The sequence below is a fragment of the Bombus flavifrons genome, chromosome 13, assembly GCF_040668555.2.
Source record: "Bombus flavifrons isolate JBK064 chromosome 13, iyBomFlav1_principal, whole genome shotgun sequence".
Lineage (NCBI taxonomy): Eukaryota > Metazoa > Arthropoda > Insecta > Hymenoptera > Apidae > Bombus > Bombus flavifrons.
The window spans coordinates 7,829,395-7,843,651 of record NC_138454.1 but is presented as its reverse complement, the minus strand read 5'-3'; the positions used below and the strand labels follow the sequence as shown (position 1 = coordinate 7,843,651).

The 14,257-nt window shown below is 53.2% G+C and overlaps 1 protein-coding gene across 2 annotated transcripts in view; it reads left to right on the top strand.

Moving 5' to 3' along the window:
- Positions 1-14,257, top strand: part of LOC138186519 (T-box transcription factor TBX20) — a 29,141-nt gene that overhangs the window by 12,371 nt on the left and 2,513 nt on the right. For both annotated transcript variants that reach the window (XM_069126475.1, XM_069126476.1), the window contains exons 3-5: positions 201-474; positions 6,636-6,803; positions 7,048-7,124. In XM_069126475.1, the coding sequence (XP_068982576.1) occupies positions 201-474; positions 6,636-6,803; positions 7,048-7,124 (519 nt within the window). The remainder of the gene's footprint in view (positions 1-200; positions 475-6,635; positions 6,804-7,047; positions 7,125-14,257) is intronic.

Below are 14,257 nucleotides of genomic sequence, written 5' to 3'. Positions count from 1 at the left end.
CGGTTTTCCATTTAGTCGAGGTTAAACGTCGAATTTTCTATCGAACGAGATCGCAAGAACAAGAGAACGATCGGCAACTTCAGCGCAGTGCCTGTAACTATGTACATGGTTGCGATTAGGCGTGCGCACGGTTCTCCTTTCGAACGTCGATCACCGAGATAAGCAAAAAACGTTCGTTCGCTTTTCTTTTTTTTTTTCAGACGAATGTTCCCGACCTGTCGCGTATCGTTCAGCGGATTAAAATCGGAAGGCAGGTACGCGGTGTTGATGGACATCGTGCCAGTGGACAACAAACGATACCGATACGCGTACCATCGTAGCTGTTGGTTAGTCGCGGGGAAAGCGGATCCACCGGCGCCGGCGCGGCTCTACGTTCACCCGGACTCACCGTTTACCGGGGATCAGCTACGAAAGCAGGTGGTCTCGTTCGAAAAGGTCAAGCTGACGAACAACGACATGGACAAACACGGCCAGGTAAGAAAGTTCGCGAGCAACCGCCTGATCGCTTGTTCGTGCACCCTCGTAAAGCTGGTATGCACGTGGGTCAAATATCGATCTCGGCAGAACAATCTACCTCTGTGTTTTGACGAGCGCGCTTCGCATTTTTACGACTGTGAAATTCGAACGAAGTTCGTCGGGTTCGCGGGTCGGACCGGACCGGGAACGGGGCGGCCACGACGTTTGCTTCGTTCGACCAGATTCTGCGAGATCGAGCGGCGATCCAAACTAGCCAGACATTCGCGTTATTTATCGCTAAATTCACACATTCGCGGGTTTCTTCGAACGTGGTGAACCGGTGATCGGATCATGGGACGTGTGCATACGTTGCTCGAGAATAAGACGAAAGATTTAACGAACGACCAGTGCCAACGACGTCGACAATGCTCACGGATTACAGTGTCATTTTTCACCGGTAGAATCGCGCAGTTTCGCTCTGCTTCGAGGCATCGAAGACGTCGTTGACGAGATTTCGGACGTTCGCGCGCACCGAAAATGGCCTCGTAAAACGGATACGCGACGTTACCGGGCACGTAGGCGTGGCGTTATCGTCAACACTGCTCGTTAATCGTGGGCGTCGAAGCTGCCAGCACGTGAAACGTAATATTCCGTCTTCGTCGTCGTCGTCGTCGTCGTCGTCGTTCTTGTCGTACTCGCGTAGATCGATCGCGATGCTCGACAGATCTGTTTCCTTTTCGTCGTGTACTGGCGATCGCGCGCCAATTGCAAACGGGTGGAAGAGACGAGACGCTGGAAATTTCGCGAGTCGATAAAAACTGTGATTCGGACAGGCGTCGGTGGCTAGGTGGTAGCAGAGCCGAGTGCGTTTCTTTCGGGCTCGCAGAAATATCGTAAGCATAAGAGGTTAACATCGTAAAAAGTATAACTGTATGGCGAAAAGAGAGTAACGCGGGAAAAGAGCGTAGATCCGGGGAGAGGCGAGAAGCAAACGAGGGTCGCGCGAACCGTCCACTCGCGGACTGGCCATAATGTTACGAGCATTATAGGCGGTTGGTGGTAGTGTCTGTCGTAGGTGGTGTGTATAGTAGGCACGACGGCATGCCTATAAGCTAATAAATTGAATGGATGTTTGCCCGGAGCTTTTGTCATGATGATCACGAGTAGCCCACGCCTGGCCTGTTGAGCACCTTTTGAATCTCTCTCCGCCAGCCTGTTCCCGTCTCTCGCGCGCGCCTCCTCCACCTCGACAACCTCGCGCGCTCGCTTCCCGACACTTTCTTTCGCTTTCGTGCGCGCGTATACCTTCGCTGATCCGTGTTACGTTCCGGTTCGTACCGAAATGTTCCGTTCCGATCCTTATCTGTCCGCGATATCGCGCATCGACATTTCCAAGTTGGCGTACAGTCAGTATCCCTGAAAGCAGCACGACTACGTTTCCTCCTCGACAGCCTGGAACGATCAGTGTGGTTGCGCACCGGACGAACACACGTCTGCATCCATCTACACTAATTAGACGTTCGTTAACACCGACGTTTTACGGCAATGAACGATTCCGTTTTGCGACGTTCTCGCTATACCTGCGTATTTACCTGGCGGTCGCTTCATCCATTACGCGTTCTGCACCGCGAATTCTTCCAGAGAGAGAGAGAGAGAGAGAGAGAGAGAGAGAGAGAGGCTGCAACTACGAATTCGACGGGGTGTCGTCGTTCTTCGAACACGCGTTACGCGCTGTGTTACGTACTCGTACATGCAGCGTCGTACTACCGCTGTGCCGCATTGTAGCGACACGTGCATCTCCAGAAATGCATTTTTCAGCGGAGACGCGCGTGTACGCGAGAAACCTTGGCGCATAAAGGATAGGTGTACGTAGGTGAATATACATGTAAAGCATGGTGGAGAGCAAGTGCGAAGGAAAGAAGCGGGCTAAAAGAAGGAAGGAAAGGAAGGAAGAAAGAAAGAAAGAAAGAAAGAAAGAAAGAAAGAGAAGGAAAAAAGGCTAGGCAGGCGAGTGTCGAGGAACAGACACACCGGTTAAAAGCAGTCGTGGTGAGCGGAGTCGAGCCAGGAGAGCCGGGAGAGCTGGGAGAGCCACGCAACGCCAGTCAACTCTCAACTCGACGACTCAAGTGGTAGGGAACATTCCTTCGCTACGGCCACTATTTCATCGTTTCGTATGACGCGATATTATAAGACCCCCGCCTGCGTGTTGGCTACTACACGGTGGTCCAAAAGCAAGCATCCACCTGCGACGACGAGTCGTCTTGTACGATACCTGTAGGGAGATACGTTGCCGCGCGCCTCTCCCGCTACTATTCCCCAATGCCTGGCTCACCGGTCTGCCGATCCACCGATATTTTTCTCCAGTTTAAATCTAAATTACCGTGGAAACGGTACACCGTGCGCTCCTACGCCCGACGATTTTTGGGACGACCGGGATGGCAAAGTCGAACAGAACGCGCAAAGAGATCGAGTTTCGACTTTGCTTCTCTCCTTCTCTTTTTCTCTGTTTTTATTTCTCTCTTGTTTCTTTTTTTCTCCGATCGAGGATCCGTGACTCGGACAAAAAACGGCAGCAAAAATCTGACCGTCGAATTCTTGCGTCTTGTCATCGTCGTCGTGCGCGCTTTTGACATTTCCCTTCTAAATACGTAACGAACCGAAAGCGACACGGTTCCGTTCCGTTTCTACCGTGTGATCGACGTTAATACCATCGGGAGAAATATTTCGCGTCGCTACAACGATCACGAGAACGGGACGAGCATCGGCATCAAAAGATATTAATAATTTCTTAACACGGCGCGCTTTTAGCGCCGCGGATACCAGGAAGCTTTAGTCAGCCGTAATGTTGAGATTAAAAATGATTTATGATACATCGAATGAGGAGATAGCGAATATCCAATTGGAATTTATGATGTAATTGACTAAACGGCAGATATAATAGCAAGGCGCGACTAATACGAGTATATTCGATGAAACCGTAAAGCTCATTATCATCGACGTTGCTACTTTGTAACCGAGTAAATCGTTTTCATCTCTCTAATAAAATTAGACTAATCTTCCGATGTCTGGATCGGCGAGTCGCGTTATCGGGCTCGGATAAAAATAGGCGAAGTACGTTGCAAGACGTGCCGTACACGGTCCTTGCAAACCGACGATTCTCACGATCATGCGCGCAATGTCCTTTAGGCTGACGTCAGGTATTAAATTTCGTGCCTCTAAGTAGAAATCCAGCAAGGCGAGAGGGCTGACGGAGGAAAGACAGAAAGGGTCGATACGTTGAATTATTTTAATCGCGCCTCGTTGTCCTATGCGTGCGTACGCGACGCGTTACGCGTAATTCGTCCGGGCGGAAACTGGCGCGCGTTGTTCTTTCAGAGAGAAGAAAATCGCGCGAAGAAAAATCGGAGCAGTAGAAGGGAAGAACTGAGGGACGACGCGTTTCGAAACGATTGTCGAAAACGAGGAAATCAGAAATCGGTATGAAATAGACACGGTGCGTCGGTCGCGCGAGCACACGCTGTTACGGAGAAATCGGTGTACGTTCGGTGGCATCCACACGAACAGTCGAGCGAACAGAGTAGAGCAAATTGGAGTTCTGACAGGTTGCAGTGGGGTGTCCCACTATCCAACGGTGCAGAGAAAACGGATAGGGGCACCCCAGGATCCCAGACACCTATAATCGTACGGGCATAAAGTTGCCCGCTTGGAAACCTACGGTTCGGTCCACGGGGCCGCGCCGCGCCGCCGTACTCGTTATCCGGACTCGAATTAAATTCGAGACCTTTTCCTTTTTCTCTGCTCCATCGAGAGAACAGAATCTTGCACCCGAAGGAGACGGGAGGACGTCGCGCGGCGCGATATCGAGAATATAACGTTGCTCGTTTAACATTCGTCCTTGCACCATCGTGCGACGACGCGACGAATGAAAAATTTATAAGCTATTGCATAATCGTAAATCACAACGCCGCGCCGGGATATTAACAACGACCTCTCTCTGCCTTTGCAAATATATACACGCTTACGCGAATCGCGTTCGTATTGTTTCCTTTATCGATGTCGCAACAGGCCGGATTCACGTTGAAATTCGAGCGGACAGACGTTTGCCTGCCGGTGTTTAGGCAGAATGTTTGTAAACGCGTTGCAATTTGACAATACGAGCGCCGATAATTCGCTAAAGCGGAAAGATATGGATGCAACGGGGCTGAAAATAAATAGTCACGTAAAGCAGCGTTGCGAAAGAGAAGGAAACGGTTCGTGGCCAACGCGGGGATATTAATTTCATGGTATACCGTTGCGTTATAAAAATAAATTACGAGCGAGAAACGAGCCGTCCCGGCTGCCGGATTAAGTAACGAAATGTTCCGAGGACATTTCCATCGGAACCGACCGCGGCCGCGAGCCAGCGAGCGTCGATCGTTCGTTCTCGACCGACAGCTATCGGTCGTCGACGGGTATCGTGGTCGAGCGAGACCGTGCAAGGAGAAAAACGACTATAAATCGCACATGTAATACCGCTATCAACGTACATTACATGGATGCCGCGTTGTTTGATAAATCGCTAGATGCAAATTGCGTGCGTCCGACGATGAGAGTGGATTGGTTTCGGTTTCTCGAGTATACGCGATTAGCGTATAATCGGTGTGTACCGACTGCTATTTACCGCGACAATTTCCATTTATCGGAGTAACGTGAACGTAAGGGTACGTCGCGCATCCTTAAAAATCTCTGGTAACGGCGATATCGCGCGACTGAAATTGCTATTCCGTCGACGAGGAAATACTCGTAATCGTAAAGCGGAAGAGTTAACGCGACGTTAACGTATCGCCGGAGCGTAAAACGGATTTTCTCGTCGAGGTTCCGTGGAAATGCACAACCCTCGTGGCGCTCGACTGTCTACCAAAAATTAAGACGTTCGCTCGATCGTCGCACCGAACGACGCGACAACGCGCTTCGAGGACAGCCTGTCGCCTAAACGAGGAATTTCGTTTTTCGCGCTGTCGGTGTCTGGCGTAGCCGCTGCGCTTCGCGTCGTGCCGCGCCGCGTCGGGTCGGGGAGTGTCTGGTGGCGCGTCAACGCGCGATGCCAGCCGCAGATATCCCGGATATATTTTCAACGATAATCTGGTCGCTAATAAAAATCCTGTTTAATATCGCATCCCCGTGCGTTGTACGATACCATAACGTTCCACGCTCTTATTGTTAACGAGAAACAGGGACACGATTTAAGCGCGTGCTTTTGCCGGGGCAGCTCGAAGCGAAACGGGCACATAGGAGAAAAGCAAAGGGGCGAAGAGCGCGAGCGTGAAACGAAGCGCGCGATTCGAGTCCACCGACCACGAGACTATCGATTAGACGAGATCGAGGGAAAGCGGAATGCGCGTAAGCGTACGACCACGTAGGTCGAAAGAAGTCGTAGACGGACGTGGAAAATTCGAGCGAGCGTTTTGCGCGAATGTCGCGATTATGTCGGGCAACGTTGATGTATCTGGAGTAGAGCATTCCGCAGGCGCGGGTTTGCGCGATATCTACGCGAGAAACTTGTTTCATCGTGGCACATTGTTTGAGACAGGAAATCGATACGCAAGTTCTCCGGTTCCATCGGCTGTAACTCGGTGTTCCCGGGTTAATGTTAAAGTTGCTCGCACGGAAATGATAGACGCGTCGCTAAAAGTTGAAATTACAAGGTGCGCGGCGGATCGACCGGTGTACCGTTAACGTTAACGCTTGCTTCGACGCACGATGGAAATTTGGTGGCGGGGCTGGTTGAAAGGGACGAGCGCGCGAACGCGACTCCTAGCGATCTAATCGCGGTCTCGGTTGATTTAGATTCGTTGGAATTACCTTGAATCGGTACCTGTTGCGAAAGTTGTAGGTATCTCGCGAGGTCGATTAGAAAATGAAACGGCGTTCTCTGGACGCAGCGCGGGATTCTCGCGATATAATTTCCGCCCTGCTATCGGTTATTAGATAAGTGATAAGTGATAAAGTGGCGAGAAAGATGACGGGCAAACGCGTGGCCGTTTATAAAACTTAGCGGCCGTCGTCGCCTATTAACGTTCGAAACGCAAACAGGATTTATACGACGCTTCCAGTTATTTCCGAGACGTTAATTAAGACTTTATAAATCATCGCGCGTATCCTCGCTACTCTCAGCTCTTTTCCTCTTCTATTTTCAGATCGTTTTGAATTCGATGCACAGATATCAACCGAGGATACATTTGGTACGCTGTCGACAAACGGACGACAATAATCTTCGTATAAGCGATCTTCAGAAGGAGGAGCACAAAACGTTCATATTCCCTGAAGCAATTTTCACCGCGGTGACTGCCTACCAGAATCAGTTGGTGAGTATACGTGGATACTAGTTACGTATACGAGCTTAGGTATTATACGCGAGACGTTCCTCGATTCGATCAGAAACTCGACTAATTTCGTAACACGCGTCGCTGCTCTCCGACAGCCGTAAAGCGCCACGGCGAACGCGGTCTACCTTTTTATCACGAAATTAGTCCAGTTTCTTCGCGGTTACGAACGCGCGATTCCAAATGAGAGTCGGTAATTACCCAGCGTGAACCGATAATGTTGCAGATAACCAAGCTGAAGATCGACAGCAATCCGTTCGCCAAAGGTTTCCGAGACTCGTCGAGACTGACGGATTTCGATCGGTAGGTAGAACACACGCACCGAACGTGTCGTACTTACGTTTGCCAATCCAGCATGGTGGATCGATTCGTTTCGCGCATATTTCGAGCCGCGGCCGTGCGGTACGGTGCCGTGCCGTGCGAGCGAAGCGATCATTACGCGCCATTATAACGTCGGCACCTTAATCATCGTGCCGGCCGAATTATCGCGCGATCTTTTAGATCTCGTTAAAAGTGGAAATTTATACAACGCTAAATGTCGAAGGAGAGGCGCGTTTGATCCAGAATAAGCGTGCTCACGGACGCTCGATTTCCAGTTATCCGTGATCATCTATCTACATGAACGACGACGCACCTGCACTCGCACTCGCACTCGCGCTCGCACTCGCGCTCGCACTCGCTCACCTTCTCTCCTCTCCGCGTTTACGGCCGGGGCGGATACATGCGTGACAGAAAAGAACTTTTTCACCGGCCATGCGCCGCGTCAAAGGATTATCGTTAACAGCGACAAAGTAACGTTCCAATAACCGGCGTTACCATTAATCTTGACAGATGGACGCTACGTCGTTATCGGACATTACGTTCGTTGGCAAACAAACGATCTCGATTAATTGCAATTTCCTCGCTGTTCTGTCGCTCCCTTCCTTCGTCCCCACCCCCTGCCCGCTCCGGTGTTTCCTCTCTTTCTTCGTGTGCACGCACACTCTTGATATCCCTTTCGACGATTCCCACCACAGCTCCGAAATTCCAGGATATTCCAGCAGAACTTTCCGACTTGGGAATGGACGCGTCGCTGCGCCGTGCCGTTACGCGACTGGAAAACTTCTCTCCGCGATTAAAACGATTATTCGGATCGTTTACGTTCGATTAACGAGTACGAACGACGCGACTACTTGCCTCAAACTACGCCCACCGAATCGTTAAACTCTGGCTCTACCGATATCCGGATCGCATTCGCGAAGGTTTTATGCAAATGGCCTACCGTGTGTATACCTTGCGTACGATGCACTGGCGTGTGCGAGCAAACGTGTTAGGTGCAGACGCGCGTCAGTGTGTACCGGAGAATCGATAACGACTACTCAATAAAGTCGTCTTGTCTCCGGCAGCACGCTCCTTCCCAACACTCGTGCTTTCGCCTCGCAAAAACGATATCGAGCCCTGAACGCACTCACTTAGCCGTACTTACATATTCATTTTTTCCTCGCCTTGGTTCGCATCGCATCGTATCGTATCGCGAGAGATCGCATCGGCAACGCGTCGCGGCCGCCGTCTGCCAAACACCTGCTTCGGGGTTCGTGCAAACGATGCGATTAAATAATTTGTTCGCTCGTAATGGAGCAACGATTAAAAGATTTTAGGGTCGGGGAGAACGCGCCGATCTAATTAGAAGAGTCGTTACCGGTATTATCGCCGTGCAGATTTGCGGCAGCGTCGGATCTCGAGCACGAGGTGGGCAAATGAGGTGCACGGGCCGCGGACGAGAATCGAAAACGCGGACAAAGCACGGAGTTTGGGGCGACGAGTCACGAGAGAGCCGTATGCCTGACAGGAATTCTCGTTCTCTCGGGACCAGCGTACGGTCGGGCGCGGCACAGCTCGCCGGTAATCACGTGCAAATCGGAGGCGTGTCGAGGCTCAACCGGAAAGTCCTTCTCTCCGCTAATGCGTTCGACGCGATCTTCGATGCGCTTCCGAGAATGGAAGGGCGTGTTTCGAGCGTTTGGAAATTTTTCGTAAACGTCGAACCGAAGAGACGGGATCAGCGAAACGTCGAACCAGTTGGACGACCGTGTCCCGTGGTGTCTTTCTCGAAACTCGCCGACTTATCGCCGATACCACGAACGAATTCTCCCTGGGAGAAAGAGCGACGGACTCGTCGATCGACCACGCTTTAATGACACGGCAGTTTGGAGAGGACGATCGTTTGAAAATCACAGTCCGCTCTAACGCGACCCTCCTCAAATCAGCACCTGCCTAACCGAGATCACGAAAAATCTTGCCCCGTCATTCCATCGTTCGGCTCACCACCGTTTAGACTGTACCCTTCCTAACGCGATCGCGATAGCATCTCGGACGCGATCGAAATTGCCAATTTTCCGAGAAAACGTCCTTCCGTCGCGGGAAAAGTCATCACCGTCGTTGTCAACGGCGGCGATCGAGCAAGCGCGATAAAATCGGCAAACGGTTGACGACATTCGCGTGATTTGGAATCGCGCACGAGCGCTCGACAAGAAAGAATTCGTGCGATACGAAAGAGAAAAACGCTCGTCTCGGCGCGGCGTGGCACGGCGGTTCGCGGCAGTCGTGTTCGGCTGCACGGATGCGGCTCTGGCGGCGTCCGGAGTTAATGAGAGAGCGGCCGTACGGGGCAATACGGCGCATGCTCCCGCCCACTTCACGCCGCCGCTGATAGATAGATGCCCCTTCGGCCCTTTCGCCCCTCTCTCCTTCTCACACCCTCGGCCTCGTCCTCACCCTCGCTCTCACCTTCGTACTCTCTCCTTCGTCTCTTTCTCTCACCCTCGCTCTCATCCCTCGCTCTTCTCCCTTTTCCAATTCGCTCTTCCTCTTTCCTGCTTCCCTCCTGCCGCAAAACCCCGGTCCTCTTTCTCCGTCGTCGCTGCCGCCGTCGCTGCCGCCGCCACCGCCTCTGCCACCACCGCCATCATCGTGGCCGCGTTGGCATACGTGCCCGCAAAAACCTCCGAAATCGTTCTTATAAAGATATTACGGTAACTGTGAAAATTTAAGAACCATTTATAAAAACGTGACTGTGCCGTGCCGAGTCTCGCCTCGTCCTCGGCTTCACCGCGCTGCCGCCTTTCGTCTCCTCTCGTCTCGTCTCGTCTCGTCTCGTCTCGCTCCGACTGACCTTGCCTCGCAGGTCCAAATTTACGGCCAGCTGCCGCGTGAAACTCGAAATTGCTCGAACGTCGGGGCATCGAGACGTTCGTGAAAAACGTTCGAACGCACAAACGCGAGACACCGATTCGCTGGCCGGGGGAACGCGCCGTAACGCGGCAACCCGTACGTCTCGACGAGATTCGGGGAAACGTCGCGTGGAAAAGCGAAACGAAGAACGAGCGAGACTCGCTCGGTGCACGGGAGAGTCGAATCTCGACGGAAGAACGGCCCTTTGTTCGCTTTCTCGCGTTGCCTCGGCTTTCGGCGCCGCATCCTCGACGAAAGGGGCGAAATCGGCGAACCGTTGATTCCTCGTCGTTTGCCGAAAGCGGAAAGCCGAAAGCCGAAAGTCGAAAAGAAGTGAAAAGGAGGAGGAGGAGGAGGAGGGTCGGTGGACGATGTCGGCGAGGATGCCAACGAAGGAGGAGAGAAGGGAAAGAGAGCGATTCCACGTTCTTCACTCTGCTGGTTCCGGAGGGCAAGGAGGGCAGGGCATTCATCTATATTAGCTTCGAGAGCGGACGGCCTGTCATTACCGCTGCCGCTCTGGCCTTCTTCTTCCTCTTTTTCCTCTGGCAAACTCTCCACTCTCCTTTTCTCTGTTTCGCGCGCGCTCGTCCCTCCCTCTCTCTCTCTTTTTCTCTCTCTGCCTCCCGGACGTCCTCGAGCGAGAGGAAGATCACCCTGCCTCGTTCCTCCGTTTCGCGTCCACCGGCAGAACTAGCAGCATCAACCCTCGGCAACTTGGACAGCTCTAACCGATACCCAAAGTCCTCCATCGCTCTGGCCCATTAGCCGGCCGCATTACCAAACTGCCAGATGGGGACGGACGAAGACGGAAAGACGAACGCGCGGCGCGAGAGCGACGCAGACGGAATAAGAAAGGACCGGGGAAGCTTCGTTCGGTGGCCGAAGAACGCCGCGGAGCTAATAACCGCCGTTTAAAACGCGAAAACAAAGGTCTTGGCGTGCATCGTCGAGATATTTTGGGGGTTGGGGAGGTTTCGATGATAGGGATGGTGGCGGCGGTGTGGGTGTAACGGGAGCAAGAGGCGGTGTGAGAAATGGAAATGAGAACGGGAGAGGAGAGATCGGGGATCGAGAAAGACGAAGAAACGTCGAGTGGAGCGGTACGTACTAGCTGGGCCGACGCGTATATCGGCTGGCTATCCAACGCGTCAGGGTCATTACCGGATCATTACCTTCCATACCTACCGTGCGACGACGATGATGGGCGGCCGGCTTGCGAGCTCCGAGAGAGGAGTCGAAAGAGTGTCGGCCTCGCAGCGGTACGCGCGATCTTCGCTCGCTCGAAAGCGGCCGAGAGATCACTCACACTGGCGAGCTACTCGCCGTACGCGGCTTCCACGTACGATCGTCGGGCACGCACACGATCGCCGTTGAGGCTCGTACCTGTGACTCACACAGAACCGGCTCGATCGCGCGTCGGACCGCTCGGCGGCAGCCGGGTAAATTACAGGCTCGACCGTATTTTGCGTTGTTTTGTTGTTTTTCAACGCGCCGAAAGGAAATGAGCGAGCAAACGCGTCACGCCACCCCGAACCTGCTAATTTCTATTCATATTTTATGGCTATTAATTTCTTCACTGTTACACTCGCTCTTTCTCTGCCTATTTCTCCCTTTCTTTCCTCTCTTCCTCGCGCGCTCTACCCGTTTCGCCCCGACTTCTTTTCGAATCTTCTTACCCGTATTTCAGTGCGATCGCACGCTCGTTTCTCATTTACCCTTCTTCTTTTTCTCCCCATCTCCGTTCGTCTCTGGCTTCCCTCCTCTTCCCGTTCCTCTGCTTTTTCTCTCGCTTTTCCGACCACTCTCCGCGCACGCTTCGTCCTTTCACGCATTCCATTCGCCGTCTTTCTTCCCGTTTATACCCTGCGTATTCTCGTGCGTGCTGCGATCCATCCACCACGGATTTCGCGTCCCGACGTTTCGCGAGAATCGAGAAGGACCGAGATCCGAGAGATCGAGGACCGAGCTTCTCCCGTCCACGTCATTTTCGTTCATGGGATGCGTGCGATAGTAACCGAGGCGAGTAAAGAAAAAGAGAGAGAGAAAGAGAGAGGGAGAGAGAACGAAGCCGCGTTGCTCGATGAACTATCTTCGACCATCAGTGGGGTGTAACCTATTATTATCTACCACTTACCTAATGCCCTGTGTCAGCCTCGGGGTAGGCGGAGAATAACAGGCTCCCCGTTCGATGGAATCCCCTCCGCGCGCGCTCCGCTAATATCGCGAGCTCCGTTAAAACGCCGAAGCGTTTCACGCGGTATCGAAAGCACGCTCGCGTCAACCGGAAACGCTTCGATCGGCCGAGCGTCCGTTTCGACCTTATCCTCGCGAGAGATGTTGCGCTTGGAATAGCGCGAGAAACGACGACGTACTTTCTCTTGCTCTACGTACGCATATGCGTCGTACGCAGCTTCGTAGGCCTTTGGTCGCGTCGTGACGATTCGCTCGGTCGGCGGATAACGGAGAGCGAAGGAAATCACCGAGGAAAGCTGGATGCACGGGAAACGATCGACCACGCTCGGCTACGTTCCGAGCGACGTTCTCGATCCGTTGGGTAAAACCGATCCGAGTATCGGATCGTTGTTTATAGATCGGCCATGTTCGAAGGGCGTAGCCGCGGTAGTCGTGGACACTTTAATGGGTAACAGCGGTGGCCTCTAATTAGAACGTTTCGAGCGTAACCGCGCCATTACGGGGAAAACGCAGACTCGTCAGATCGACGAGGAATATTTATTGCTCGGTGTAACAATTACAGGAGGGCCGGCATAGCACGAATAGTAATAGGCGACCGCCTCGGGCCGCTCACCCGTCCTGGCCAACAACCGTAATTAGGGCTTTTATTGTCTGTACATAAGGAAGCTTTATGAAAACATTAAGGATATAATTCAAGGCCGGGAGGCTACGGCGCGTCGTGAATTGCAACCAGGGTTAATGCGTATAGAGATTCTCTGCTGCGTCATTTCCGCTTTGCGTACACAGGTGCAACGCTGGTAGTGCGCACGCGCGCGCGCCCGGGTCTACGTCTGTCGCTGCGACGCGACGTTCTGCTCTGGCGTGCCGCTCGCCTTCGCGGCGCAGACTTCGCCACGGCGAACGCTCGCTAGTCGCGTTCCTCGTATACCGCGTGCTAGTGGTGTCGGCGAACTTCGGATTCGATCGTACGTGACGACTAATAGAGTTCGGCCGTTTGACAGCGATATTTCAAAGGAACGAGAAGAGGAATGGCCGTGGACGCGGCGCGGCGGTGTGTGGTCCCGCACGTTCGAGCGGACGGCGATTAGCCCCGGGCCCCCTTCCCCCTAATCCTTCGCCTTTTTCAGCCGGGACTCGTTTCGTCCATCCCTTCGCTCTTCCTTCTTTCTTCCTTCCTGCGTGCTTCCCTCTCTTCGTTCGTCCGTTCGTCTCCGCACGGTGCGTCTTGGTAGAACGCGCGTTTACGCTTGCGTGGCGCGGTGGCGGCTAAATGCTCGAGATTTCTCCCGTTCGAAAATCCCATTTCGTTGGCATCGTTCGTCCGATGGCGTTTCGCCGCGGTGGTCGACAATTCGCTACGGACCACAGTTTCCAGCTGATCCTACGAACGCCGCGTCCTTCGGTGTCGCGTTACGCGTTAAGCAGGCTATAGTCGGCTGGTAACCGAGACTCGCGAACCAACCGCTCGCCGGAGTCGTCGTCCCTCTTTCACCCTTCGCATCTCCTTCGCTTCGTTCTTTCGTTTCGCCCTTTTCCCCGCCCTTTCTTGCAATTTATACACACACACACACGCACGACGTGTTCTTTTTCTTCTCTCTCTCTTCCGGTGTCTCTCGTTTGGACTCGCGTTGTCTCTCGATCGTCGCGTTCGGTTCGATCGCCGGTCGTGATGGAGCTGTCGCGTGACGGCCCAACCGGCGATTTAAAGCGGTCTACGAGAGTCGCTGGATAAACGACGGAGCAGATTGGACTCGTCAACGAGAGATCGAGGCAGCTTGCTCGGGATTAACGACACTCGATCGGATGGAGGTGAGGGGAAGGACCGTGTGGCTCGGAGGCGATTCAGAGCGAATGACGGGGCGCCGGACGAGAGAGCGTGAAAGACAATCTCCAGACGGTGCGAGGTTTGTCGGGCTTTCGAGGAACCACCGGATGATCGATAGGAGGTATCATCGTCGAGGAGGCCGCGGTGAAATTATCCGACGAACTGCCTTCCCGGTGTCGGGTTTTCTTTTGGCCACTCGACGGTT